We start from the raw sequence: 27,333 nt of genomic DNA on the forward strand, positions 1-27,333 counted from the left end.
TGGACTCAGTTTCACATGGCTGGGGAGGCCTCACAATCATGGCAGAAGGTGAATGAGGAGCAAAGTTATGTCTTACATGACAGCAGGCAAGAGAGTGTATCCAGAGGAACTGCCCTTTGTAAAACCATCAGAGATCAGGAGACTAATTATTTACTGTCATGAGATAGCGGCACAGGAAAGACTTGCCCCCATGATTCAATTACCTCCCACCAGGACCCTCCCGTGAAACATGGGAATTATGGGGCCTACAATTTAACATAAGATTTGGGTGTGGACACAGCCAAATCATATCATTCCAACCCTGGCCCCTCCCAAATCTCATGTCCTCACATTTTAAAACCAATCATTCCTCCCAACAGCCCCCAAAAGTCTTAACTCATTTCAGCATTAACTCAAAAGTTCACAGTTCAAACTCTCAACTGAGACAAGGCAAGTCCCGTCTGCCTATGAGCCTGTAAAATCGAAAGCAAGTTAGTTACTTCCAACATTCAATGGGGGTACAGGCATTGGGTAAATATAACAGTTCCAAATGGAAGAAATTGGCCAAAACAAAGAGGCTCTAGGCCCCATGCAAGTCCAAATTCCAACAGGGCAGTTATTCCATCTTAAAGTTCCAAAATGATCTCATTTGACTCCATGTCTCACATCCAGAGCACATTTATGTAAGAGATGGGCTCCCATGCCCTTGGGTGACTCCACCCCTGTGGCTTTGCAGGGTACAGCCCCACTCCTGGCTGCTTTCACAGGTTGGTATCAAGTGTCTGCAGCTTTTCCAGGCACATGGTGCAAGCTCTTGGTGGATTTACCATTCTGGGGTCTGGAGGACGGTGGTCCTCTTCTTACAGCTGCTGTAGGCAGTGCCCCAGTGGGGACTCTGTGTGGGGGCTCAAACCCTACATTTCCCTTCCACACTGCCCTAGCAAAGGTTCTCCATGAGGGCTCTATGCCTGCAGCAAACTTCTGCCTGGACATTGAGGCGTTTCCATACATCCTCTGAAATCTAGATGGAGGTTCCTAAAGCTCAATTCTTGACTTCTGTGCGCCCACAGGCCCAACACCATGTGTAAGCCATCAAGGCTTGGGGCTTGCACTGTCTGTAGCAACAGCCTGAGCTGTATGTTGGCCCCTTTTAGCCACAGCTGGAGCTGATGCAGCTGGGACGCAGGGCACCACGTCCTGAGGCTGCATACAGAAACGGGGTCCTTGGGCCCAGCCCAGGAAACCATATTTTACTCCTAGGCCTCCAGGCCTGTGATGGGAGGGGCTGCCGCAGAGGTCTCTGACATGCCCTGGAGACATTTCCCCCATTGTCTTGGTGATTAACATTCTACTCCTTGTTACTTGTGCAAATTTCTGCAGCAGGCTTGAATTTCTCCCCAGAAAATGGGTTTTACTTTTCTATTGCATAGACTGCAGATTTTCCAAACTTTAATGCTCTGCTTCCTCTTGAATGCTTTGTGGCTTAGAAATTTCTTCCCCCAGATACCCTAAATCACTTTTCTCAAGTTCAAAGATCTGCAGATCTCTAGGGTAGGGGCAAAATGCCGCCAGTCTCTTTGCATAGAAAGAGTGACCTTTACTCTGTTCCCAACAAGTTCCTCATCTCCATCTGAGACCACCTCAATCTGGACTTCATTGTCTATATCACTATCAGCATTTTGGTCAAAACCATACAACAAGTCTCTAGGAAGTTCCAAACTTTTCCACATTTTCATGTCTTCTTCTGAGTCCTCCAAACTGTTCCAACCTCTTCCTGTTACCTAGTTCCATAGTTGCTTCCACATTTTCAGGTATCTTTACAGCAACATCCAACTTTTCTGGTGTCAATTTACTATATTAGTCTGTTCTCATGTTGCTAATAAAGACATACCTGAGACTGGGTAATTTATAAATGAAAGAGGTTTAATTGATTCAAAGTTCCACATGGCTCGGGAGGCCTCACAGTCATGGTGGAAGACCAAGGAGGAGTAAAGTCATGTCTTACATGACTGCAAGAGAGAGAGAATATGCAGGGGAACTCCCCTTTATAAAACCATTAGATCTTGTGAGACTTATTCACTGTCATGAGAACAGCACGGGAAAGACCCTCTTCCATGATTCAATTATCTCCCACCAGGTCCCTCCCATGACACATGGGAATTATGGGAGCTACAATTCAAGATGAGATTTGGGTGGGCACACTGTCTAACCATATCAGAAGCAAACTCAACTTAACATTTACTAAACCAGAAAGTTAACCATCCTACTTGGTCTTGGTCAGAAAGTGAATGTTGCTTGTGATAACTTAATGGCTCAAAGCAGCCTAAGTTCCATAGCCTAGTAAAGAGTTAATAATACTTAATAAGGAGTTTATTATATGTCATCCATGTCAAAACAATCATATTAGGGTAAACATCTGTTTTAGACTATTTGTGTATTAATTTAAACACAGTGACATTCCTTCATTTTGAGTAGTTAATGTACTTATAAATGCAACCAAGCAGCAATTGGGTTTTAAATCTTTTTAATAGTCCGTAAATCTCTGGATTGGCGGTTTTCACTATTTTTAAACCTACACTTAGCTGATTCTTTTTGAAATTTGAGTATATGTTTAGTTGAAAATAAGTACCTACAGAAGAAACAGAAATGGTGTGGCAGGCGTGCTGTCCTACTAGGCATCCCTTCAAATATTTTTTTAGGTGTATGAAATTCATAAGCTATTCAGTCCATGCATACTGGGAGCCTGTGGGAAATGTCATTTTAATGGTGATATTTAACATGGATGTTTCAAAGAAATAGTGTTTAGCTACCTATTTTACTGCTTGCTTGTGATTTTCTTAGCTTTTATGTTGACTGACAGGCTCCCTATACCCAATCCTTCACTCCACTCTCCAACCTCTGGGCATCCAGTACCCTTCGTCTGCCCCTTGAGGAACCCCAGGCACCCTGTGGTACCTTAATCATACCATCCCTTTTTGTTGGTGGCCATTCTCCCAATTTAACCTACTCATTCTTTTCTATTATCCAGTCAAACAAGGTCCTATCTTGGGTCCCTTATTCTTTTGTCCATTTTGCCCCCCTCTTAGTTGATTTAATAAATGCTCTTCTCCCATCAGGTAACAAAACCAAAGCATAGTTTTTTAACCTAAGGAATATTTTGCTGCACAATTTTTACACACAGTGGCAGTTGTGTGATTCTAGTCTTTACTCCCTCAAGTCTCTCCCTGAAAATGCCCTGGGAATTCTTTTCCTATATTTTTCATCATGTCTTACTCTAATCAAGATAAAAACAAAACAAAACAAAACAAAAACCCACTAAGAAGTCAATAGGTTCAGTACCCTCAGAGTAAAGTTACAACTCTTCAAACTTTGATGAACTGAAGCAGCTCATTTGTAACTTCTATCCCTATAAATCTATCCCAGAAATCACCTCACTAAAATAGTTTATCATGTTATGTTCTACTCAAAGGATTTCATTCCTCCTAATGCCCTCAGAATCAAGTTCCAGCTCTTCATACTTTTCCAAAGTCTCTCAAATCTGGTGTCACCTGAACTTCCTAACATTTTTTTCCCATAATCTTCCAATCCAAACGTGTTCAGCAAAACTGACTTTCTCTTTTCTTTAACTTGAAATGTCCTTCCTTTAACTTTCTCTCCTACTTCCAAATTTTTATCATACTTTAAGGCATAGCTTCATCTCACCTCCTGATTAACCCTCACTTGAAGACTCAGTCCATATAGATTTCGTTTCTAGGCAGTTCTATTTTTCTTTTCTTTCTTTTTTTTTTTTTGTGACTCAAATAACAGCTTAAATTTTTATATAACCACTCCACAACCAGAGTTTGTGTGTAATATAGGCATATTCAAGCTGAAATAAACCTAAGATGGACGTCTGTAAGGGCAGCTGATGCCTGAATACTAAAATGCTGATTCTAAAATCAGGAAAGAACTAGTAAGTTACAGAGGGTCTTTAACTGGAGACTTCATGAGAATGCTAAAACTGTTGCTTAGAGCACATGAAACCCAATACTATAATGAGAAATGCAAAGCATATGTACTTATAATACCAGTATGTGCACTATAAAGCTTAGGGCATTCAATAGCCTCTGATGCCATTCTCCATGTCTTCCTTAGGGATGTGAAATAAGTCTTACCTACTGTGGGTAGGGCACTCAGCTGCCTTTGATTTTCCTCTTTGAGTCACGTCTCATTTGGCCTACTGTGGCATGGCCATTCTTGTTTCTTCGCTGTTATTAGTAATTGTAAGTAGTTCTTAGTCTTTCTTAGTGTTAGTGCTATTTAATCCAGAAATGGCCTTTTAGGGCCGGGCGCGGTGGCTCAAGCCTGTAATCCTAGCACTTTGGGAGGCCGAGACGGGCGGATCACGAGGTCAGGAGATCGAGACCATTCTGGCGAACACGGTGAAACCCCGTCTCTACTAAAAAGTACAAAAAACTAGCCGGGCGAGGTGGCGAGCGCCTGTAGTCCCAGCTACTCGGGAGGCTGAGCCAGGAGAATGGCGTAAACCCGGGAGGCGGAGCTTGCAGTGAGCAGAGATCCGGCCACTGAACTCCAGCCTGGGTGACAGAGCGAGACTCCGTCTCAAAAAAAAAAAAAAAAAAAAAAAAAAAAAAAAAAAAGAAATGGCCTTTTAGGACCTGAATTCTGTCCTTCTATCCTGAGCATAGAGTGTCTGCATGCCTCATGTGGGGATTAGAATTCTAACTCTGGCAGCTGTTTTATCTCTGTGCTATGTGGCTAGCAAATACTTTAAAGCCCATTTGTAGGAAGAATATCTTTTGTAAACCATCGGCTTTGAAGTCAGATTTCTAAGTCTAAGTTTTCTGTAGAAAGACAATGACAAACAAAATAACACGTCCTCAGTTTAAAGATGACTCCCCTGAACCACCCCACCCAGTAGTTGTACCCAGTCTATATTGTTTTTTGTGTTTTAAAATTTCTTTGAAAATGTTCCTTTTTTTCAGAACATTTGTATAGTAAGTAATATAGTAACTAACTATTGGAGTTGTAGAGTGATTCATTGATGAATGTATTTCTTCTCCACTCTGGTGTATATTTCAACAGAGCAGAGACTGATTTATTTCATCATTACCTTCCCATCCTCTAGCATTGGCCCAGCTCCCCAAATACTTGTTGAATGGAAGAATGCCTCATAAGGTTGATATAGAAGGAAAAGAAATAAACTGTATACAGCACTATATAAACAAACATACCCAGTCAGCCCTTCGTATTCCCAGGTTCTACATTATGGGACTCAACCAACTATAGACTGGAAACATTTGAGAAAAGAAGAAAACAATAAAAAATAACAATACAACAATAAAAATGATACACTCTAACAACTATTTGCATAGCATTTACATTGTATTAGGTATCATAAGTAATCTAGAGATGTTTTAAAGCATAGAAGATATATTAGTATGTAGGTTATATACACATACTGTACCATTTTACATAAGCGACTTGAACATCCATGAATTTTGGTATCCCTCAGGGTTCTGAAACTAATCCCTAATAGATACAACTGTTTATGTGTGTATGTATCAGTATATAGAGTACTATGGTTAGTACATGGTAAGTATTCTAAACATTTTGATTTTTTATTATTATTATGGCTTGGAACCTCAACTGAAAATGTGCCTCCTTCTCATACAGAACATGGATACTTCTTGTGCTATGTCACAAGAAGTCACTATCTCCCCAAATAAAAGGCTAGATTGATCAGAGTGTTTGCATCTTTCCCATTCAAGCACCTGGCTAGCCCCATTAGGCCTAGAGCCCTACCTCTCAGTGCCTTTCAATCCCCTGACACTCAGTACTCTCATTACATATTTAGTGACTTAATTTACAGAACTGCTAAACTCACCTTTCTGAACATGTCTTCTAAGACTCACTGTCTCTCCCCAGATTAGCCAGAAAGGCTACAGGGAAGAGCAGAGACTAGAAGGCCTACAGCAGCTAGCAAAGTTAACTTCAGGGAGCACCATCGCGCCTTTCAAAGTTCCTATTTCACAAAGTTTTGCCTGGGAACTCAGCAGGAACAGGAGAGAATTAAAAATAAATGACTAAATGAAACCTAGATTTATGTTTCAGTCAATTGAGAGAATCTGACATGGTAATGTGCCAGCCCACAGTAGGTGTTCAGTAAGTAACTTGAATAAATTTGGTGCTAGAAAAAATGTCTCAGTGGCTCTTGGCATCCATTGCCTCTTCTATAAAGAGAGACTGTACTATACATCCCTCTGCCTTTGAGCAGGGCTTTAAAACTATGACTCTAGTAAAATCAAGAGTATTTTCACAACCACGACAAGTTTTTACAATGGTTTTACTCCACACAGTAAAAAAGAAAGAAAGAAATGATGAAGCTCCCTGAATTACTGGATGGGAAACACTGGCTTCTTTAATGCAGGAAAGCAGACTGGCTTCGCGGTTCTTGAAGGAGAAACGCATAACTCTTCCTCTCCATGCTCTTGGCTGGAGACACCCTGTGGGTAAGTTAGGGTAGAGGTAAGAGGGAGCGGGCAATTCCAGTATCTTCACATAGGGAAAAGGTAACGAAGAATCAGGCTGTAAAAGCCAACTATTGGGAGAGGAAATAAAACTTAAAATTTGTCATCATTAGTGGAAAAAAAAAAAAAAAAAAAAAAGGAGGTAGGGACAAAAGGAGTAAGAAAATGATGGGGGTGGGGAAACTAATAAAGGAAAACCTGAAAAGGAAGTTGGAGAGAGGAAAGAGTGTCCTACGCATTTTGTTTTTACTCCTGCTCTTTCTCTCTGACTCCCTCCAGAAGCCAGAAAAAGTTTGCAAGCGCAACTTTAGGGATGGGAGACAGGGCTCTTCACCAACAGACCCACGAAAAGAAGCGCCTTCACCATTCCCCATTCGCGCCGCCGCCGTCCTTTCCCTCTCGCGGGGTGATGGGCAGGAGGCAACACTCTTGGGACGCGGTAGCTCAGCCGGATACCCCGGAATCCCGTCAGGCTCGAGCAGCACGCAGCTCTCCTTCTGGCAAAGCCTCCTCTGCCTTGGCCATCCACCTCCCGGAAAAGAAAAAGGAAAGATCGAGCCTCTAAACCGTCCTTTCCCCCTCCCCCTCTTCCCGGGGGAGCTAAGGAAGAAAGTACCGTTCTGTGATTCACTGGAGAGAAAAGAGGGAGGAGGCAAAAGAACTCGGAGTGCCAAAGCTAAATAAGTTAGCTGAGAAAACGCACGCAGCTTGTAGCGCCTGCGCCGGGTGCGCCAGCTCCGCAAAGGCCAAACGGGCTCCGCGCTGGCCGGCCACGGCGCTAGGGACCCGGGTTTGGCCTTCAGGCTCCCCAGCAGCCGGGAAAAGGAATTGCTGCCGGGAGTTTCTGCAGAGGTGGAGGGAGATCAGGAAACGGCTTTTTCCTCACTTCGCCGCCTGGTGAGTGTTGGGGAGATTGGCAAACGCCTAGGAAAGGACTGGGGAAAACAGAGAGCCCTGGGAAAGTGGAGAAGGTGATCAGGAGGCCGTCCACTACGGCAGTTTATCTGTCCGATGAGAGCCCGACGCGACGCGTCCACTTCGCAGTTCTTTCCAGGTGTGGGGACCGCAGGACACACAGCCGTTCCCACTGCCCTCCGTACCAGCACTGCCAGGACAGTCAGCTTTGCTCCCCAACGTCGAGGGCGCTCTGGCCACGAAAAGTTCCTGTCCAGTGTGATTCTCAATTCCTTGCTTGTTTTTTTTCTCCAGAGAACTTTTAGGGGGAGATATTAACTTTTTTTTTTTTTTTTCTTATGTGGAAGCTGCTCTAGGCAGTGGGGAGGAGGAGGAGAAAGTGAAATATGCTGGAGAAGAGCGAGCCCTCCTTGTTCTTCCGGAGTCCCATCCATTAAGCCATCACTTATGGAAGATTAAAGTTGTCGGACATGGTGACAGCTGAGAGGAGAGGAGGATTTCTTGCCAGGTGGAGAGTCTCCACCGTCTGTTGGGTGCATGTGTGCGCCCGCAGCGGCGCGGGGCGCGTGGTTCTCCGCGTGGAGTCTCACCTGGGACCCGAGTGAATGGCTCCCAGGGGCTGTGAGGGGCATCCGCCTCCGCCTTCTCCACAGGCCTGGGTCTGTCCTGGAAAGATGCTAGCAATGGGGGCGCTGGCAGGATTCTGGATCCTCTGCCTCCTCACTTATGGTTACCTGTCCTGGGGCCAGGGTTTAGAAGAGGAGGAAGAAGGGGCCTTACTAGCTCAAGCTGGAGACAGACTAGAGCCCAGCACAACTTCCACCTCCCAGCCCCATCTCATTTTCATCCTAGCGGATGATCAGGGATTTAGAGATGTGGGTTACCACGGATCTGAGATTAAAACGCCCACTCTTGACAAGCTCGCTGCCGAAGGAGTTAAACTGGAGAACTACTATGTCCAGCCTATTTGCACACCATCCAGGAGTCAGTTTATTACTGGAAAGTAAGTGTTCCTACTTCTTATATTTATTCTTTGGAGAAATCTTAAGCATTTAATTAAGATCCAGCTCCAAACTTAAGGGAGTAACAGAAAATATGGGGAACAACTGAATGAATGAAGAATGAATGAATGATATATGTTATTGGGGTACCGTGTTAAAATGGATACAATGTTAATGATCTTAATTTTCTAGTCACGAGTGTAGTCTAGTTTTCCTTTTTACAGAGTCAATTGTAAGTTTTTAAATGAGATGAGAATGTATAAATACCCACCAACCAGAGATTTCCAGAAATGGTCTCCTATTCCAAATCTATTCTACTTTTGAGCATGCTCAGATTTTGTTTCAGATGTCATACTAGAATTCACACTCACCATCACTGATAAGAAAGATCAAAATTTTATTTTACTCTTGGTGCATTTTTAAATCTAGAATTGAATTATCAGAGAAAATGAGCCAACGAAACAGATATAATGTAAAATATGACCAGTTTATGTACGACTCTGCTTTGGTCTTTGATGGGCCATTTTCTCTTATGAGACCCTCTAATGAAGGCCATATTTAATTACCAAAGCAGTTCTCAAAAGGCAAGGAAATACAATGGTAAGTGCTCAAGAGGAGTCAAACTTCATCTGCAGTTTTCTGCTGCTCTCCACAGGTCTGGAATTTTCTGAGTAACCAACAGAAATCAGACTATTTGTATGTTTAAGTAAAGTGCTTTTCATATTGTTGCTGTTTTGCTAAATAGCTAAATCTTCTACTTAAAATGTTCACGCATTTTCATATTTTTACTGTATCCTATCAGAACATAGGCTACTGTAATTGATTTGGATGTACAAATTCAGCCTGTGGAACAAAGATAAACTAGGAAGGGCAGGGGTTAAGCTGGACAGAGGTAGAAGAAAGGCCTTAGCCATTTCAATCTATGTCTTGTGATTTCAGTTGCAGGACAGGGAACCCTTGCTTCTGTGAAGTTGTTCTTGGAATTGGATCCTATAAAAGTAGCCAGTATCCATTGGAAAAATAAAGACTATTTTGTAAGAATCTCTGTCTTGCAGAGACTTTTGCTTACAGCATGATTTCCACTGCTTAGCAAACTGTCAGAACTTAGCATCATTGCCAGAAAAGAAAAAAATTATTATCCTTCCGTCTCCTGAGAATGAGAAAAGTCTCACTGTACTTCAGAGTCATTTTAAAGGTTAATTGTGGCATCAGAAAATCAAGGGTATTTGATATTTATAAAGGAATAGATTATTGGCTGGAAAATAATAAGTCCATCTGGTGGCCTAGAGGTCAAGTTCTTCATGTTTAACCCCAAACACACTTATATTTGGCTCATGAAATAAATGTCTCACAAAGCTTCACTGGACCTCTTCAAGTAACTTATAGAATTTAGATTTACACAGATAGCCAACAGTGGTTGAAAATATGTAACTGAACTATATGAATTTATTTTTCACAATAAAGCGTATGTTCAAGACTTTTCACCAAACAAGAAAATTTGTTCTTAAACATTATCTTGCATTGAAACAGTATGTAGGTTTTATCTTTTAACCATTATGTTTACTTAATAAAATGAAACAGGAACTAAGCTGAAAATATTTCCTAATTTTTTCTCTTTGGTGAAAGATTAACTTCTCTGTAATTTCAATGCAATCAAACATCTGATGAGATTTCTTTTCTCATTAAAAATTTTCATTCAGTGCAACAGGTTGTATAACTTTTATAGGCAAAAAGTACAAATAGCTACTGTGATTTGATTTAAATTTCTATTTGAATTAAACATTTGTATACCTTTTCACTTGCAATTTCTCCTTTTAGACAAATTACTGGAACCCTCCTTTAAATGAACACAGATGTAAGAAATAAAGCGGTTATGGAAGCCCAGTTCTGGACTCATTAACCCATTTATGCCTGAGGTTTCAATTTTTTGAATTTTTGCAATCAGACTCTGGTAATGATCTTGAGCAGTAGTATATAAATAACTCCCACATGCTTAGAATTCCAATAATGGAACACTAGGCATAAATGAGTTAATAATGCAGGTCCCAGAGAATATGGTCATTTGTTCTCTCTGTGAACACATGTCTATGCCTTGTGGATCTTCTAAAAAAAAAAGGAAGCAATAAAAAAACTGAAACGAACTAAACTATTTTAAGGGAAATAAAATGGGTTATGAGAAGTGTGACATGATTCAAATATCTTCACATGACAAAGAGTTTACATAATTAAAGCTGAAGTTACTTTTGATACTGTTAACAAAACAGCCCTCCCTTTATATTTTTCTGGAGTCAAAAATTAAAAATCTATTTTCTTTTACTACACAAATCTATAACAAATTGCAGATTCCCTTAATAATTTACATCATACTAGTCTGGCAATATTGAATATCAGCCAGCCTGTCAATAAGCATTCATGTGTACAGACCCCTGCATTGGAGCTATGAAGAAGAAACAAGAAATAAGCCCTAATCTCTGGATAGTAGTTCTCAAGCTGTAGTGTGCAAAAAGAATCAGTCCAAATGCTAGTTAAAATGCAGATTTCTGGGCCCTTCAGCTTTGGTTAGGTCCAGGGTTGAGTCTAGAAATCAATAGTGATTTAGTGAGCATGTCAGGTTATTATGATGATGACATTATCAAAAATAAATTAAGACTGTTAGTATTAATTGTTACCATCTGCTGAGCAGTCACTGTGTTAATGAATTTTATGTGCATTGTCTCATTTAATCCTTCTAACAACTTTAGATAGTTGCTATTGTTATTCCCATTTTATATTGATGTGGCAACAGATTCCAAGAGGGGTAGTAATGTAGGGATTCTATGCACTGGGCTTTGAGAAACAGCATTCTAGGTGTTCACAGTTGTCCTGATGAGATAAAAGGTTGATTGGGAAAGTGACTGCCTGTGTTTGATTTATTTCAAAGTAATTTACTCACTTTTGTTTTTACAGTTTTGCAAATAAAGATATGAATTAAAAATATCTTTCTTTTCTTAAAAGAGAATATAGTGAAGGCTTCATAAAGAGAATTATAAGTTTTGCAAAACCTAGACTTGTTTTATGCAGACTTTAGAGAAGGAAAGGTTGACAATCTGAATTGAATTCATATCTTTGATAGTAATTTTGTGTTTTTACTATTTTGTTACTCATTTATCCCACTTGAAATACCATGATGATCACTGTTAACAAATGCAAAGGTGACTCAAATAATGTTTATTTCTAATAGGATATTTGATAAATTCGCTGTGCTTAAAACAACCCCCTACCCAACTGGTACCCCTCACCATGGATAATCACTTTCCCAATTTCTCACACCTTAAATTAATTTTGCCTGGTTTTGAACTTTATACAAATTGAGTTACAGAGAGGATACTCTTCTATGTCTGGTTTCTTTTAGCATTATGTTTGTAAAATTTTTCAATGTTGTTTCCTGTATATATAATTTATTCACTATCATTGAATAGTATTCCTTTGCATAAGCATATTACAATTTATTTACCCATTCTACTGTTAATAGACATTTGGGTTGTTTCCATAGTTGGGTTATTATAAACAGTGCTACCATAAAAATACTTGTGTATGTTTCTTTGTGAACATAGGTATGCATTTCTTTTAGATATCTATCAAGAAGTGGAAATCCTGGGTTAAAGGGATGTGTATATTCAGTTTTGGTAGATACTGCTCAAGTTTCCCAAAGTGATTCTACCAGTTTATACTCTCACCAGTAATTGTATAGAAAGTTCTACTTGCTTCATATCTTTGTCAACATTTATTATTATCTTTCTTCATTTTAGCCACTCTGGTCATTATTCACTGCTACATCATTATGGTTTAAATTTGCATTTTCCTGACAATTAATAAAGTTGAGCATCTTTTCACATTTTTATGAATCAATTTTATATCCCCTTTAAAGAAGTATTTATTCAAATATTTTGCCTATTTTCTCTTTAGATGATTGTTTCTGCCTTATTAATTTGTGGTAGTTATTTATATATTCTATTCCTTTGTTAGAGATTTGTATTGCAAGTCTCTTTGCCCATGCTGTGGCTTGCTTCTTCATTCTCCTCAACAGTGTTTTGGTTTTTTAGTGTATTTTTTTAGTGGTTGTGGTGTGTTTGGTTTCTTTAGTTGTTTTTCTTTTTCTTTTTTTTTAATTAACAGATTTTAATTTTCTTGTAATCCATGTTATAATCTTTTTCTTTTTATGTCCTATTGAAGATATTCTCTCTACCCCAAGATCATGACCATGGTCTTTTATCCCTAAGAGTTTTATTGTTTTGTTTTTATATTTAGATTATGATTCATCTGAAATTAGTTTTTAGTATGGTGTAAATGAGAGTTCAAGATTAGTTTTTCCATGTTTATACCCATTTGACCTACACTGTTTATTAAAAAGACCATACCGTCTCCATTACACTGCAGCATCACTTTTTCATAAGTCAGATGAATGCACATGTTTGGTCTGTTTCTGCACTTTTCCATTCCAATTCTCATTGTTTTCACTGTTTAGCTATTTGTTGTGTCAATGGTATATTCTCTTAACTACTATAGCTTTCTAATAAATTTTAATATCTTGAATGTAAATCCTCCTGCCTGTTCTTCAAAATTGCCTTGGCTATTTTTTACCAGTTCATTAATTTTCCTAGGAAAGAAGAGAGAGTATAGATGTACAGATGCAAATAGCTTGGAAGATTTGGTTTTGGGACTCTGAAGTAGTTCTCTTCTGAATTATCCTACTTTCTAAGTAAAATAATAAATGAGGTAATTAGCTGAGAATGAAGATCTGAAGGTTTAACGAGTGATGGAGAGAGATACAAAATATCTGCTAGGAGAGTGAGAAAGTGAATTGGGTAAAGAAATGCAGTAAAAATACTGGGCTGTAATGAGAGCCCACTTGAGATTTGTGGTCATAAATTTTAACAGACATCAGGCATTTTTTGTTTGTTTTTCTCCCACCCTTCTTGGTGCTTGTGTGCAGAAGTACAGTTGAAGAGGTGGAATTAACTAGTTTTTGAGATTTGCCAAATAAATAGCATGGTGGATCGTGGACTCTTTGCAAAGAAAGGGGGAATATTATAGGGGCTTATGTTCTCTTAAAAAGTGCTGGGGTCAATAAATTAACTGTCTGTATGTCGTTGAAATGAGAACACTACAGTAAACTTACAAAGTTGAAAACATAGATAATAGTGATTGAGAAAGTATATGCATGGGATCAAAATTTAGTTATGTAGTACAGGTTTTGAAAATTACAGGGTAATGAGTGCTAAGGTTGGATGGGGGAAAACATCTTTGGAAGTAAGGAAAGCAAAGTATTTGAAGTACAGAGTGTTGAATAATCACTCCCATGGATATCCATTGAGAAATCACTGAGAACAAAAAGAGAAATAGTAGCAAAGAGGACAGCGAGCCAGTGCTGGGATCATCTATGAATGAGTGCCAGTGAGAAACTAAGATGGCACGCATACCTGCTCCAGGTTCTGTGAATATTGGGATGTGAGTAAAAACCCAGCCCCAACTTGAAAATATGGCAGGGACAGCCAGCAATTAATTACAGCAAAAAGGTACAGGGGCTGTCCAGGGAAGAGATGAAGTTAAAGAGGATTTTGCTTTGAGACCAGACTGCACAACATAGTGAGACCCTGTCTCTAAAAATTAAAAATAATTAGCTATGTGTGGTGGCATGCACCTGTAGTCCCAGCTACTAGGGAGGCTGAGGTGAGAGGATCCCTTGGGCACAGGAATTTGAGGCTGCAAAGAGCTATGATTGGGCCACTGCACTCTAGCCTGGGTAACAGAGCAAGACCCCGTCTCTTAGAAAACAGAAGTTTTAAGGAGGATTTTGCTAAGTAACAGTGGGGATATTGGAAAGTGTTAGGGAGTTGGGATGGGGAAAGGATTGAGTGAGAGTACAGGAGGGACATATACATATAGATATTAGAATCTGAATGAAAGCAAATATATTGGAAAGTTTGGAGTTTTGGTAAAGACTTAAATAAACAGGGATGAAAAGCATGGTGGGATTTTTTTTTCCAGATAATCTCTTAGAAAGTGGTAAGTTTCTGGTTTTAATTATAGCCTCTTTCTGGAGATTGACTCAGCTGGGCCTTGCCAGCTATAGCCACACTGTATAGTCAGTCACTCAGTTGGGAGCTCTGGTGGCCTAGTTTGGTCTAGGAAGATAGGGTCCAGATAGGCCTCCTCTGTGGATGGCAGTGGCCTGTCAAGGCGGGGGAACGTGTCTTCCAGTTTACAAAATATTGCTTTTAGATATTAAATTTTCAAGTTAGAATTGTCCTAGTGTAGGAAACCCTGAAAAAGTAACTGAATTCTTTCAGCCACTCTGATAGGAGAAAGAGTCAAGTAAGCTTAGGGGAATAGAGTTTGATTATTTCATTTCATAAGCATGTGTGTACACACACACTCATTTCCCATCAGCTTATTGTAAACATCACAGTCACGCATGCTTCCTCTTCCATCCACTTCTTTTATTCAAGACCTAGTTTTAAGCAGCATGTTACACCCAGACAATACTCAATAAATATCAATTATATTAGTTATATGAGTTCAGTCATTACTTTCATAAATATTTAGTTGATACTTAAACATTTAGAAAAATTTACATGTTTACTGTTAGAAGTTCAGGAAAAACAAGAGTTTCCTTCAAGCCTTACTTTGACTCTGTAAAATGAATATAACAAATGGAGAGGGTGGCTTTGACACCTCACACATCCATTTTAAAAAGAATGGCTCAATAGTCAAACCATTTGACAAAGAGCTGCCAATTCCTATTTGACCATATGGGTTTTCGGATACTAGAATTGTGGTCAAATAAACTATTGGCACACTCTTAAGCTCAAAGTCCATAATTTTCAAGAGTCTTTTTAAAAAGCCATTGAAGTGAATCCCTATTTGGTAATTCTGTTGAGTTTCCTAAATAGCTGTACTTAAAGGTGGAAATTATCCAGTTGCAGAAGGCTGACAATATCTTGTGTCATCCAAATGACCTGTCTTAGAAATCAAAGATAAGAGGACCAAAAGACCTAGAGCCCCTGTTTTGAATATGAGCTCAGTATAAAAGTCTTTTTATTTCAAAGTTTGGCTTCATTCAGTTTTTTCCTATGGCAATATTCTAAAATTAATTTTTATTTCTTCTTTTCCTGTAAGTACTTTACCTTGATGTAATTAGAGTTTGTTTCAGTGTTCTTTTATAATTCTAGATATATTCCCAGTAGTGTTACCTCATTGAGGCATTTTTTCCATGCCTTACTGTAAAAAAAAATAATAATAATAATGAAAGACTTTCTGCTTCTCATCTTTTAATCTCTCTTCTATCTTATTTATTTATTTATTTATTTATTTATTTATTTATTTATTTATTTTTTTTTAGTGTTTTTTGAGATAGGGTCCTGCTGTGTCACCTAGGCTGGAGTGCAGTGTCATAATCATGGCTCACTGCAGCCTCAACCTCCCAGGCTCAAGTCATCCTCCTGCTTCAGCCTCCCAAGTACCTGGAGGACTACAGGTGTGCACCATCATGCCTGGTTAATTTTTGCATTTTTTGTAGAGACAGGGTTTCACCATGTTGCCCAAGCTGGTCTCTAACTCCTGGGCTTAAGTGATCCACCCACCTTGCCCTCCCAAAGTGCTGGAACTACAGGAATGAGCCACCTTGCCCAGCCCCTGTCTCCTCTAATTTACCCAACACATTTGATTTACTAAAACTGACTCTCATGACATCACCATTCTCAGCAAACATGCTCCCTGTTCCCCCACTGACTCCAAAGAATAGGAAAATAAATAATTTTATACTGAAGGCCTTCTTGTGCCATTTGTTTTTCAGACATCCTGTTATTTGATCTTCACATTCACACTGAAGGTAAAAATTTTTTATTTGAAAAATATTTCTCAAATATTTTACAAATGTCCACATTTTATGGATGGCATATGAACATTTTAGAGAAATTACATAAATTGATCATGGTCACACAGTTTCTTGAGCAGCAGAGCTATTTGAACCTTAACTTGTGTGACTTTATTATTTTTCATCACCCCATTCTGCCTCCTATGAAAATTATGAACACCTCAGTCCAGTTATTAAACAATATTTTTAGCCTTATCTTTCTCCTTCTACCTTCAAACTCTACACCAGAGAAATGGATGATTCACAGTTTCTCAAGAACATCTCGATTTCCTCTCTTCTTTGGCTCATTCTGTTTTCACTCCTTGGAATTTACACCCTATCTCTCTTTGCCCAAATCCCAACCACTCATTAGGACTCACCTAAAATACCACTTTGCTTATACAGCTTTCCATGATTCCTTAGCCGGAAATCATTTATTTCAATGATGAGCTTTCGTATTCCTTTCTGTAACTGTCTCATTAGGCATGATTTTCCACTCCTTCACAGCTATTACTGAACCTCTTATTTCCCTTGCTGGTCCCCTAAGCAACAAAGCTGATTTATAATCTCCATAAATCTCACAGCACCCAATACAGTGTTTTGTACTAATAGGCACTAAGTAAATGTGTGAAGAATGAATGAATGAATGAATGAATGAATGAATGAATGAATGATTATTTATTTACCCCTGGCAGTCAATATGATCAAGAAGAAGTAGCATATAATTTATATTAAGGAAATATGAGTTACAGTACAGTGCTGATTCAACAAATTACTGACTTTGACCTTGAATACATTTTTTGATATTTCTGAGATGCATTGTTTTCATCTATAGAATCATAGTAATGATATTATTTACTTACCAATCTTAAAAGTTATTCCACTCATCAACTGACATAACATATGTGAAAGTACTTAGAGAATTTTACATATTATTTAATTTTAAAGTAAGCATTCTTTTAAATTTAGAGTTATGTCTCCATAATTGTAATCATATACAAACCTTACAAGAAGTGGCTTTTATTCTTTTTTAGAGCTTTCTGTAAGTATAGTCATAGCTCTCATCCAACTTTAATCTGTTGATTTAAAAAAGGGTTAAAATTAAACCTCATATGTTTTAATTTTAATATGTTTTATCTGGCATGGTATTCTGCATGATATTGTTGGTTCTGAGATGTCCAAAAAAGGTGACTGGGGTGTATTTTTTAAGGTCTCTGCACTTGCAAACTGTTTTAGTTGTTGGTTGTCATGCTTGGCAGAATCTACTGGAACCCTGCTAAGCCTGTGACAAGTGAGAGCAAATGTATATTTAAACAGTGATGTCAAAAGTATAACACTAAATGAGGCATTGAAAATAGGGTAATGGAAAGGCCAGTAATTAATTACTTCGAATTCCTTCAATGAAAAATGTCAAAACATGTTATTGAATATTATTAATATATCTTGTCCAGCTTTGAATTCCAGCTCACCCTGGGACTACTAGTCAGAAGGTACACAATGGTTTTGAATTAATATATTGTTCTAGTTTTCATAGGGATTGAAACATCTGTGCTCTATGATCACTGTTTCAATAACCTCCTAAATTATTATATTGCTTACAGCATCTGAATCCACCTCTACAATAAGACCTAAGTAAAATTCCTACAATAGTCGAAATAATGACACTTCCCCGCTTAAAATTTTTAGAAGTTTCCACTACTTGGAGACTAAAGCATAATTTCTAAGCATTCCATATAAGGGCCTTCAAAATCTGGCCTCTGCTAAGGTTCTGCTGCAATCTCCCAACAATTTTCCATTTATACCTTCTTTGGATTATCAGTGCCAGAGTACTTGTACTTTCCCACGAGGGCTGCATCCTCATACCACCCTGTTTCCTTCTAAGCAGGGCTTCCTTTGGTAGAACGTTCTTCGTTCACCTCTGGGAAAACATCATTGCATCTTTCTAGACCCTCTACCACCCTCATCTCCTCACCAATGCTTTTCTGATCCCACCTCAGGCAGAGTCAAGTGCATTCTGCTCTGTTCCTATAGTCTTTTCTGCATTCCTCTGTTTCAGTTTTTATACTTAGTTACCTCTTTCCTCTTAATCCCTAAGTGTACAAGAATACACTAAATTATAAACTTCACATAGTCTAATTAAAAAAACACATAAATATTATACGTATATACAAATCTCTCTCACATATATGTATGTATATGTGTGTATATATACATATATGTATATGTATACGTGTGTGTGTGTATATATACATATATCACAGTGATTAAAAGCAAAGAACTTATGTGACGTCAGCCATATAACTTCAACTAGCTATCCTTCAGTTTTTTCATGGGAAAATGGGGATGATCATTATAGTACCTCATGGGGTTTATTATGAGGATTAAGTAGAATTGTGTACCTAAAGCATTTAGAACAGAGCCTGCCACATAGAAACCCATATAACTTGATAATCTTGGTTACCTCCAGGCTGGGAAACTTTAAGTTAACCCATAAATAGTTAATGAATGTTTGCTGATAAGCAGACTCTCAATAAACATTTATGCAATAATTAAACCAAGTGAAAAGCTCTGAATGAGAAAATATTCAAAAACTACATTAAGTGTTTTATGACTGACATTGAATATGTCAGAATGACATTTTATATTCATTCTGAATTTTAGGAGCTTTCATATTTTTCATCTGTTAGTACAATAGCTTAAAATCTAAGGGAATGTTTTCATTTAAAAATTGTTAACATCATATTACCATTGCTCATCAACTGAGATATGATGCCATATTTGATAGAGTTGGATGAACATAGATATTCAGATTGGTAGCAAACTTTAGTAATTGTTCAAGCATAATTTTAAGTTATATCATATTCAGAGAGAGCAGTTATTTTAAGTGGAAGTTATCTGAGAAGCAGGAGGCATAGGATTGGATACCTATGTCTAACCCCAGCTCCACACTTCGAGTGAAACCTTAGGTTACTTAAAGCCTGTAGATCTCCTCATCAAATGAGAGTAGTAGGAACTTAACAGACCATTCATTCTGGTATATTTATCTTATTAAATAAGACCATAAGGGAGAAAATACATAGAGCATTACCTGGCATATAATAAATGCTCGATACATTCTAAGTTTTAGATTTAACTGAACTTTCAGGGAACTTATTTTGAATAGAAAGGGAAAAGTATTTCCGAAGTCTCAACTACTCTAATAAATTTTGTTCCAAATGGGCATATGTAGAATCCATATCAGAAATGACAGCATACTTACAAACCTTTTAGTTTTACCTTATGTAAGCTTTACACACTTTTTCTTGGGTGTAATAAGATGTGGCAGCCAACAAAGAGTGATAGAATTTTTAGAGTTCAAAAAGATGTTGAATATTATTTTTCCCAAAACCTTCATTTTATAACAATGAATTCTCTCTCCACTGACTGAATTTAATCAATAATAAAATTTCTCTATCCTATCACCAACACCAAATCTACCAACCAACTGGGCCTCTTAGGGAGACATGCCAGAAAATAATCACTAGGTCATTGTCCTCTTCCTGAGGAGATACCATGATATGCTTTTCTTAAAACTTGGTTATTCTCAAGCTTAGTAGAGAGGGTAAGGACCAGCCATAGATGAGAAAGAGGATGTGGCAACTGACTGGACCCTGTCAGAGTGCTGAATTGTTCCATGCACAAAGCCCAGATGGGCTTGATAGGCATGGTTTGGCAACATTCAGTGCCCAAGAAGGTCCAGCCAGCAGTTGGACACAGCAGCAAAAATTTGGGTGGCAACCAACCCTTGATTAAATTAAATTCATAACCACAAATCTAAAATAGGCACTAAAATATGCCAGCAGTTTTTTTACCTTCTTATTTTATGTGTCCCATTCTTCAGAACTACTATTTCCAAATTTCTCATCTCCTCAAACTGCTAATATCCTTTCATCAGCTCATTGCCTTACTTCAAAATTCCATTGAGAATTAGAAGCAATAATAAATTAGCCCTTTCATTACCAATATCAAGTTTACCAACTTACTAGCATTGACAGCATATGTGCAGCCTTCCTTTTCAAGTAGGCATTAAGGTACATGCATCAGTCAAAGACCCATGCCTCCCCAAGCCACTTTTTTCCTCCTGAAGGACTTAGTTTTTACAATTTTACATTCTTTCTTTGTCATTTTCTATCTCTAGTAAAGCACTTCTACCATCACATAAATGAGTTTAAGTTCCTTCTATCTAAAAATAAACTAAAACAAAGTGCACAATTTACTTGATTCAATTTTTCTGCACTTGTACCTAGCAAAAATTCATGAATTATATATATAACTCCATTTCAATTATTAACCTATAATATATTAATACATACTGTAAATTTGATAGCATACCTGTATTATAATATTAATTCATCTCTACTATAATCTATACTATAATTGAAAATTTTAAAACAAATTTATAATGTATTAGAAATTTATTTAAAACATTATCCCTAATCTTCAATCTGAAACCAAAGAATTTTTACATTGTTTTATCAGATTTTTAAAAATTACCTTTGGGGTTGAACATTATGAGGTTAAAGACTGTTATATCCTTTGAACACACCAGGTTCTTGCACAGGATAAGGTCATAATGAATGTATGTGAACGGAGTGATTTGGACTCAAATTAAAATTTAATTTGGTTTAGATATTTTTTAAATAATTTTGAAAATTATTTTGAAGATTATTTTGAAAATAATCTCCAATAATAATCAAATAAACTCAAACATTTGAAATCAATTTTTTACTCTGTTCCTAGTTTGGCTATCTTTGTAACTCTGTAGTTTAGTCGTACATTTTTCCTAACTAAAAGATTTAGTTGAGCATAAAATCTTGTTAATAGCAATTTAACATTTATTTGGCATGTATGTGCTAAGAAATATACCTTATGTACATTACCCTCTAATATATATTCTTAGTACATCTATCTCTAAAAAATATATTTATCTCTCTATATATGTGTATATCTATATCTGTATCTCTTTTATATATTCTCCAAGTCTCATAACTCTAGAGTAATTATTATTATCCACATTTCACACTTGAAGAAATCAAGCTCAGAGAAGTAAGGTATCTTGACCAAGCTCCCATGTAAGTAATGAAGCTAGGATTCCAACTCCAACACTATGATTTTTCCATGACATTATTCAGATGGCTGACAGGATGGGTTTGTTATCCCTGCACAGCTTTCTTTAGAGCAGAAAACAATAAATATCTTTCATTATTAAAGTAAAGCAACAGCAGGCTAAGTAGATACAGTTATTCTAAAAACCAGAAACTCTTATTCAAAATTATTTCCCATACTGTTTTGGGAAGTTGCAAGAAGTTCTTGTTTTTTATTTGTTTCATGTATAAATTAATGATGTCAATATTACCTTTCAGAATTTCTAAGAATACTTAACCTATTAATCAAACTATGCTTTCTCTTATTGAGAGATGAAATGAAGAACTTAAATATTCGATAACTGTAGATGCCACAAGACATAATATAATTCCAGTTCTATTTTTGTTACTGTTTTGAAGTAATGTCTAGTTCCTATACAATATTTTGTTTAAATTTGACTGTGAAAAGTTTTTATAATATTTTCCACATATATTGTTGATCCTAACAACCTCTCAAATATTAACAATTAGATATTTAGGACTGTAAGATGTATATAATAGAGCAATGTATAAGAATTACTCCAAGAACTTGTTAAAACTGTATGCGTATGCCTCTGGTCCTACCCTAATATTTCAGAAGGGCTAGGGTGGGGGTATTGGTTCTGCATTTCCAATAAGCTCCCTGGTGAAGGTGAAGTTGCTGGTCTGGGAACTGTACTGAATAACACTGTGGTAGAGTTTTGATTTTTAATGCTCCATGGTGATTTATTGCCACCTTTGTCTCTTTTTTTTTTCTCCCCACCATTTATTTAACACTTGCTATATGCATATGACTACTTAATTTAAGTATTGTCTTAGAATCAAGTCAATTAACTTGTGTTTTTCCTCCTAAAGTCTGCAATTGAAAGCTTGTTTAAAGTCTCATAGAGTTGACTCTTGGAAGAAACATCCCTATTAATGTGTGTCTGTTCTCCCATAAAATAAGTGATATATTCTTATTTTAGGCTTAGTAATTGGTTCAAGATCAAAAAGCAACTGATAACTGAATAATGAGTTTCTGAGAACTGAATCATGGAAGTAAAGGTACTAGAAGATGTAAACCTTTTGGAGTATAGTTCTTTTTTATGTGCTCCTTTCCTACCACAGTGTGAACTTGAAGAAAACAAATGCTTATTTCAGTGTGTTGTTTAAATCAGGAAGCTATGAATTTTATCTGGTTTTCATCAGTTTCAGAGTATGTGCATATACCGTATATCATAATTTTCTAAAGCGTTATAGCTATCTTAGCTAGGGAATTCACTGTCATTATCTCTAAAAGAAAATTGGGTCAATTGGATCAATAGTCTGAGATTTGCTACAATTAAAATAATTCAGTGGTTCGTTTCCAAGAATAGAGCTTTTTAGATCCGTTTTCTTTTCCACTGTGTCTCTGAATGATTCCAGATGTCAAAATAATAAAACAAAAAACATAAGTAATTTAAAATAGTGTTTCAAGATCTATGTTAATACACTGGATTATGTCGTTTAATCCTCACCTCAAACCTATGATGTTGCTGAGCGTGATTATTTCTCAATTACATAAAGGAAACTCCCAAGGTTAAATGTATACCTTTAGAAATTCTGAAAGGAAGAAAACTACTCATCGACTAATTTGTAACCCTTGTGACACTCCATTACCAGCTAATGGTTCATTAAGTAATGGCCTTTGATTTAAGTGGTGTCGTTTTTATTTCCCTGAAATTCATCCATCATTCATTCATCCATTCATTCAACACTGAGAACCTACTCTTTGCCAGGTGCTGTTCTAGACACTCAGTGATTATGGTTTGGCTTTGTTCCTACCCAAATCTCATCTTGAATTGTAGTTCTCATAATCCCTAAATGTCCTGGGAGGGACCCCGCAGGAGGTAATTGAATCACGGTGGTGTTAACCCCATGCTGCTGTTCTCATGATAGTGAGTGAGTTCTCACAAGATCTGACGGTTTTATAAAGGACTTTTCCCCCTTTTGCTTGGCACTTCTTCTTCCTGCCATCATGTGAAGAAGGACATGTTTGCTTCCCCTTTCCCCATGATTGTAAGTTTCCTGAGGCCTCCCCAGCCAGGTGGAACTGTGAGTCAATTAAACCTCTTTCCTTTACAAATTACCCAGTCTTAGACAGTCCTTTATAGCAACATGAGGATGGACTAATACACTGGGAACCATATAAGTTGATAAACCTATAAAAATCCCTGTTTTCATGTTGTTCATGTTCTAGTGCAAGAAGACACAAATAAGAAAACTATAGTATGCTAGAGGGTGACAGGCTCTAAGAAAGAAGATAAGGCAGGAAAGAGGATTGGGAGTCACAGAAATTGAGAGGAGAATATTACAAAGGTCACAGAAGGCCTTGATAAGAAGGGAGGCAAGGAAGGGGTCATTGTATGTAGCTTTTCCAGGCAGAAAGTAGAGTGAATGCATAAGTGTTACAACAGGAACCCCCTTGGTATGTTCAACTACCATTACAGGACAGCCCCACTAAGCTAGTTCAGAGACAGACCAGGAGAGAGTAAGGGGAAATGAGTTCAAAGCAGTTAAAGAACCCTGATCCTATAGTGTAATGTAGGCCCAGGCAGGGGCACTGACTTTCACTCGACTAAAATGGGAGCCATTGGGAGGCTTGGAGCAGAAGGGGAACCTGATCTAACTTCGTTTTCAACAGAACTGCTTTAGTGGCTGTGTTGAGGATAGATCATGCAGGTTGGATGGAGAGCAGGTGGATCTGTTAAAGAGACCATAGCATAAACCTGTGTGACAGATAGTGGGATGGAGGGAGGGGTGATAGAAAGTGATGGATCCTGAGTATATTCTGCAGATAGAGCAGACAAGATTTTTTGATGAACTACAAACGCAACAGGAAGAAAAGGAGGAGTCAAGGACAAATTCAAGTTTATTCATTCAACTATTAGCAAAAGAAAAAAAAAGGTGTTTGCTCAAGCAGGCATGTATCACAAGTTACAGGAATCTCTTTGAGAATTACATTTCACATTTCAAAGCCTAACAATAAGTAATAGTCTTTGTTTCTCCCTTCTCTTTCTGACTCCCTTAGGTTTTATATTTTGAAGGATTGCAGTTATAGATTTTTTTTTTTTTTCATTTATCATAGTAAGTGGTATCAGACGGTCTGCATCTGAGTTCTGGTTCAGCCACTTACTAACATTTCAAAAGAAAGAAAAAGCAGCACCGGTGAAAGTGGGGGAAGGGTGCTGCATTAGGGCAAGCATGCTTGTCTGGCCTTACCTCTGTCCCAGAGTAGAATGAACTGGGTGAATTCACCATTCTCCCTTACTTCATTACTTTGGACTTGTAGCCAAAACTCTGCACATTATTAGTGCATCCATATGGTCAGATGGTTGGTGATAAAAAGAAATCAACACAAAGAGCCAATGTATGAACTCCACTTCCCTCTCTATTTTCATCAAAATGAAAATGTTCCTACTCCAGACTATTGATTGCATCAAATATCAAGTGTTTACACACACACACACACACAGAGAAAGAGAGAGAGAGAGAGAGAGAAACACAGCCACACATGCATGTTTTTTCCCTTTCTCTTGGATTAATGTCAAGACAAAAGAGTCTGAGCAGCAGTTGGTGGTCCTGCACTTACATTTTTAGAATTATAATTTTTAAGGATTTACATCTGGCAAGATTTTTGTTAAAACTTAAAGTTCACCTATTTTGCTTCTTATTTTAAAATGGCTAAATTAGGTCATTTACTTTAATTTATAGAATATAGTCATTTATTACAACTTTTCCACATTGGTGATCTCTTCTTTTTGTTCTCCAAAAGCAAAGTACTCACTAAACAGTTTATGGGCCAGCCTGAATAAGTTGTATTACTGCTGGCTTTTGCTGCAGTTTTCTGGGCCAAAGAGTTAACAGCTGTGCAGACACTGAGAAAGATTTCATTGAGAGGAATGTTTGTTTTAATGCATTCACCTTAGTTACCACACATAGTATTGAAATCAAAACGTCCAACCTCCATCTGATGTAACATGTTAGCCCAAACATTCCCTTTCTTAGATTTTAAGAACAAGCACTACAGAACATATCCTGCAAAAGAACATTTGTGCTTGTTTATTTTTTAAAGAATGCAGAGTCTAGTAATCTTTTACAAGTTCAAATCCCTCCTCTAAGTCCCTTTATTTTAAATCTTAAAGTGTAAAACTTTAGGCAAGCCAGGTTGTGTTATTGGGTAAGTGCTATTTCACTTCCCACCTGCTGGATGTCTCCTCCAGGTGTGATCAGAGTGTGCATGTCACATCTCCATGGTGTCTGCTCAGGATCTGCACTGTAGTCTGTCTCTCCCTTTCCTTATTTTTCACCTAGAGGAGCTGCCCATTTCACATTACCTGTGTTTGCCATAGGTAAATTGGTGTATTTCCTTGTTGGACTTGCAACTTATTCTATAATTTTTCAGACATTTTTCACTGTGGCACTATTCAGTCAAATGAATTTCTTGATGGAAAAGAAGCCCAGCATATAAAACAAAAGAAAGTAGAGCTGCTAGTGCAGGTTCCAGCCTCAACCCCTTCGTTCTAAGGCAGGCTCGGGACACTTCTGCCAATCTCCAGGGCTCCTGGGTCATTGTTTGAAATACACTGGTCTATTCAATCTACTCTGAGGGAATTTTCAAATAAGTAATTATTTGAAATGTTACAATTACTGACGTAATGTTACAAATAAGTAATATGTTAATAAGGCAATCATTCTCAAGAAGTACCAGCATCAAGTTATAAAATACAAAAATAATGACTCAGCAGCAGCAACAATAAAAAGCTACAGATCTATTAAACACATCTTTTATAAGAAAATTATTTGATTCTTTCTTTTCTACAAACTGTGGCTGTCATTCTGATGAATACACCAGAATCAATTATAGCTACTAAAGTTGAGGCAGTTCACTAATAATCCTGCGGCGTTATAACACTACCATGGAGGTGAGCATGAAATACTTTAACATCCAAACCAGGATACTGGAGGTACACAGAAAATAATTATAAAACAGCAATGTTTGTAAAGTAGAGAAGCTTTTCCAGATGATCTTGAACTCTCAAAATTTTCACTTGTCATCAAATTCAATAGACCCGTAGTAAGAAAAGCATATAAGGAAACTATTGTTCAATAACTAAGTTGTAGTTAGGCATACCAGAACAGGTGTAGGGAACCACACATAGAATTTATTCTCCATCAATGTCTATTTTGTAAAACACCCACTACAACTCATTGTCAATGCCTCATTTTCTTATCATTTTATCATTGCCTAATTGTTATTTTATCAATGTCTCATTATTATTTCTCTAACTCTAAAACAGGGAAACCAGTAGGAAGCTGTCTGGATGAGAAACAAAATACTTAAAAAAAACATAATGATAACACTAAGAATGGAAAGAGAACAATAATTCAAGAGAGAAGCAATGATAGAAGGTACATTACTTAATGCCCCAATGAACATAGGCTTGAAGACAAGAGAAACTAGAAGACTTTCAGAAAAAAAAAAAAAAATCTATTTGGGTGGCCGATAGATCACAGTAAAATTAACTAAAATATGAGGTGGGTAATATTCTAACTTCTAGCTGTGCCATTTGGTTCCATACTTTCATTCCATTTTTCAGAAACCAAATTCCATTTGATAATATGCAACTATGTAAACACATTCTGATGAAACAGTTAATCTCATGGTGATTATAGTTGCCAAAAGTTCAAGAAAAAAACAAGTTTAATATACATAAAGTAAAACATACTGTCTATGAAATTTGTATTTTAGTGCTACACATGATCATTGCAATCTCTGTAAATAAAAAATGATAGAACAGAGGTTATCCTAATCAATGTTACAAATTCAGAAA

The 27,333-nt window shown here is 37.4% G+C and overlaps 1 protein-coding gene across 2 annotated transcripts in view; it reads left to right on the forward strand.

Moving 5' to 3' along the window:
• Positions 1-7,292: 7,292 nt before the first annotated feature.
• The window catches only part of ARSJ (arylsulfatase family member J), an 85,993-nt gene continuing 65,952 nt past the window's right edge, over positions 7,293-27,333 (forward strand). The window contains exons 1-2 of one of the 2 annotated variants that reach the window (XM_009207466.4): positions 7,293-7,406; positions 7,772-8,427. In XM_009207466.4, coding sequence (XP_009205730.1) covers positions 8,030-8,427 — 398 coding nt within the window. In that variant the 5' untranslated portion in view covers positions 7,293-7,406; positions 7,772-8,029. Of the gene's footprint in view, positions 8,428-27,333 lie in introns of both variants that reach the window. The other variant, XM_003899113.5, reaches the window with a different exon arrangement.

This window comes from Papio anubis, chromosome 3 (genome assembly GCF_008728515.1).
Source record: "Papio anubis isolate 15944 chromosome 3, Panubis1.0, whole genome shotgun sequence".
NCBI lineage: Eukaryota > Metazoa > Chordata > Mammalia > Primates > Cercopithecidae > Papio > Papio anubis.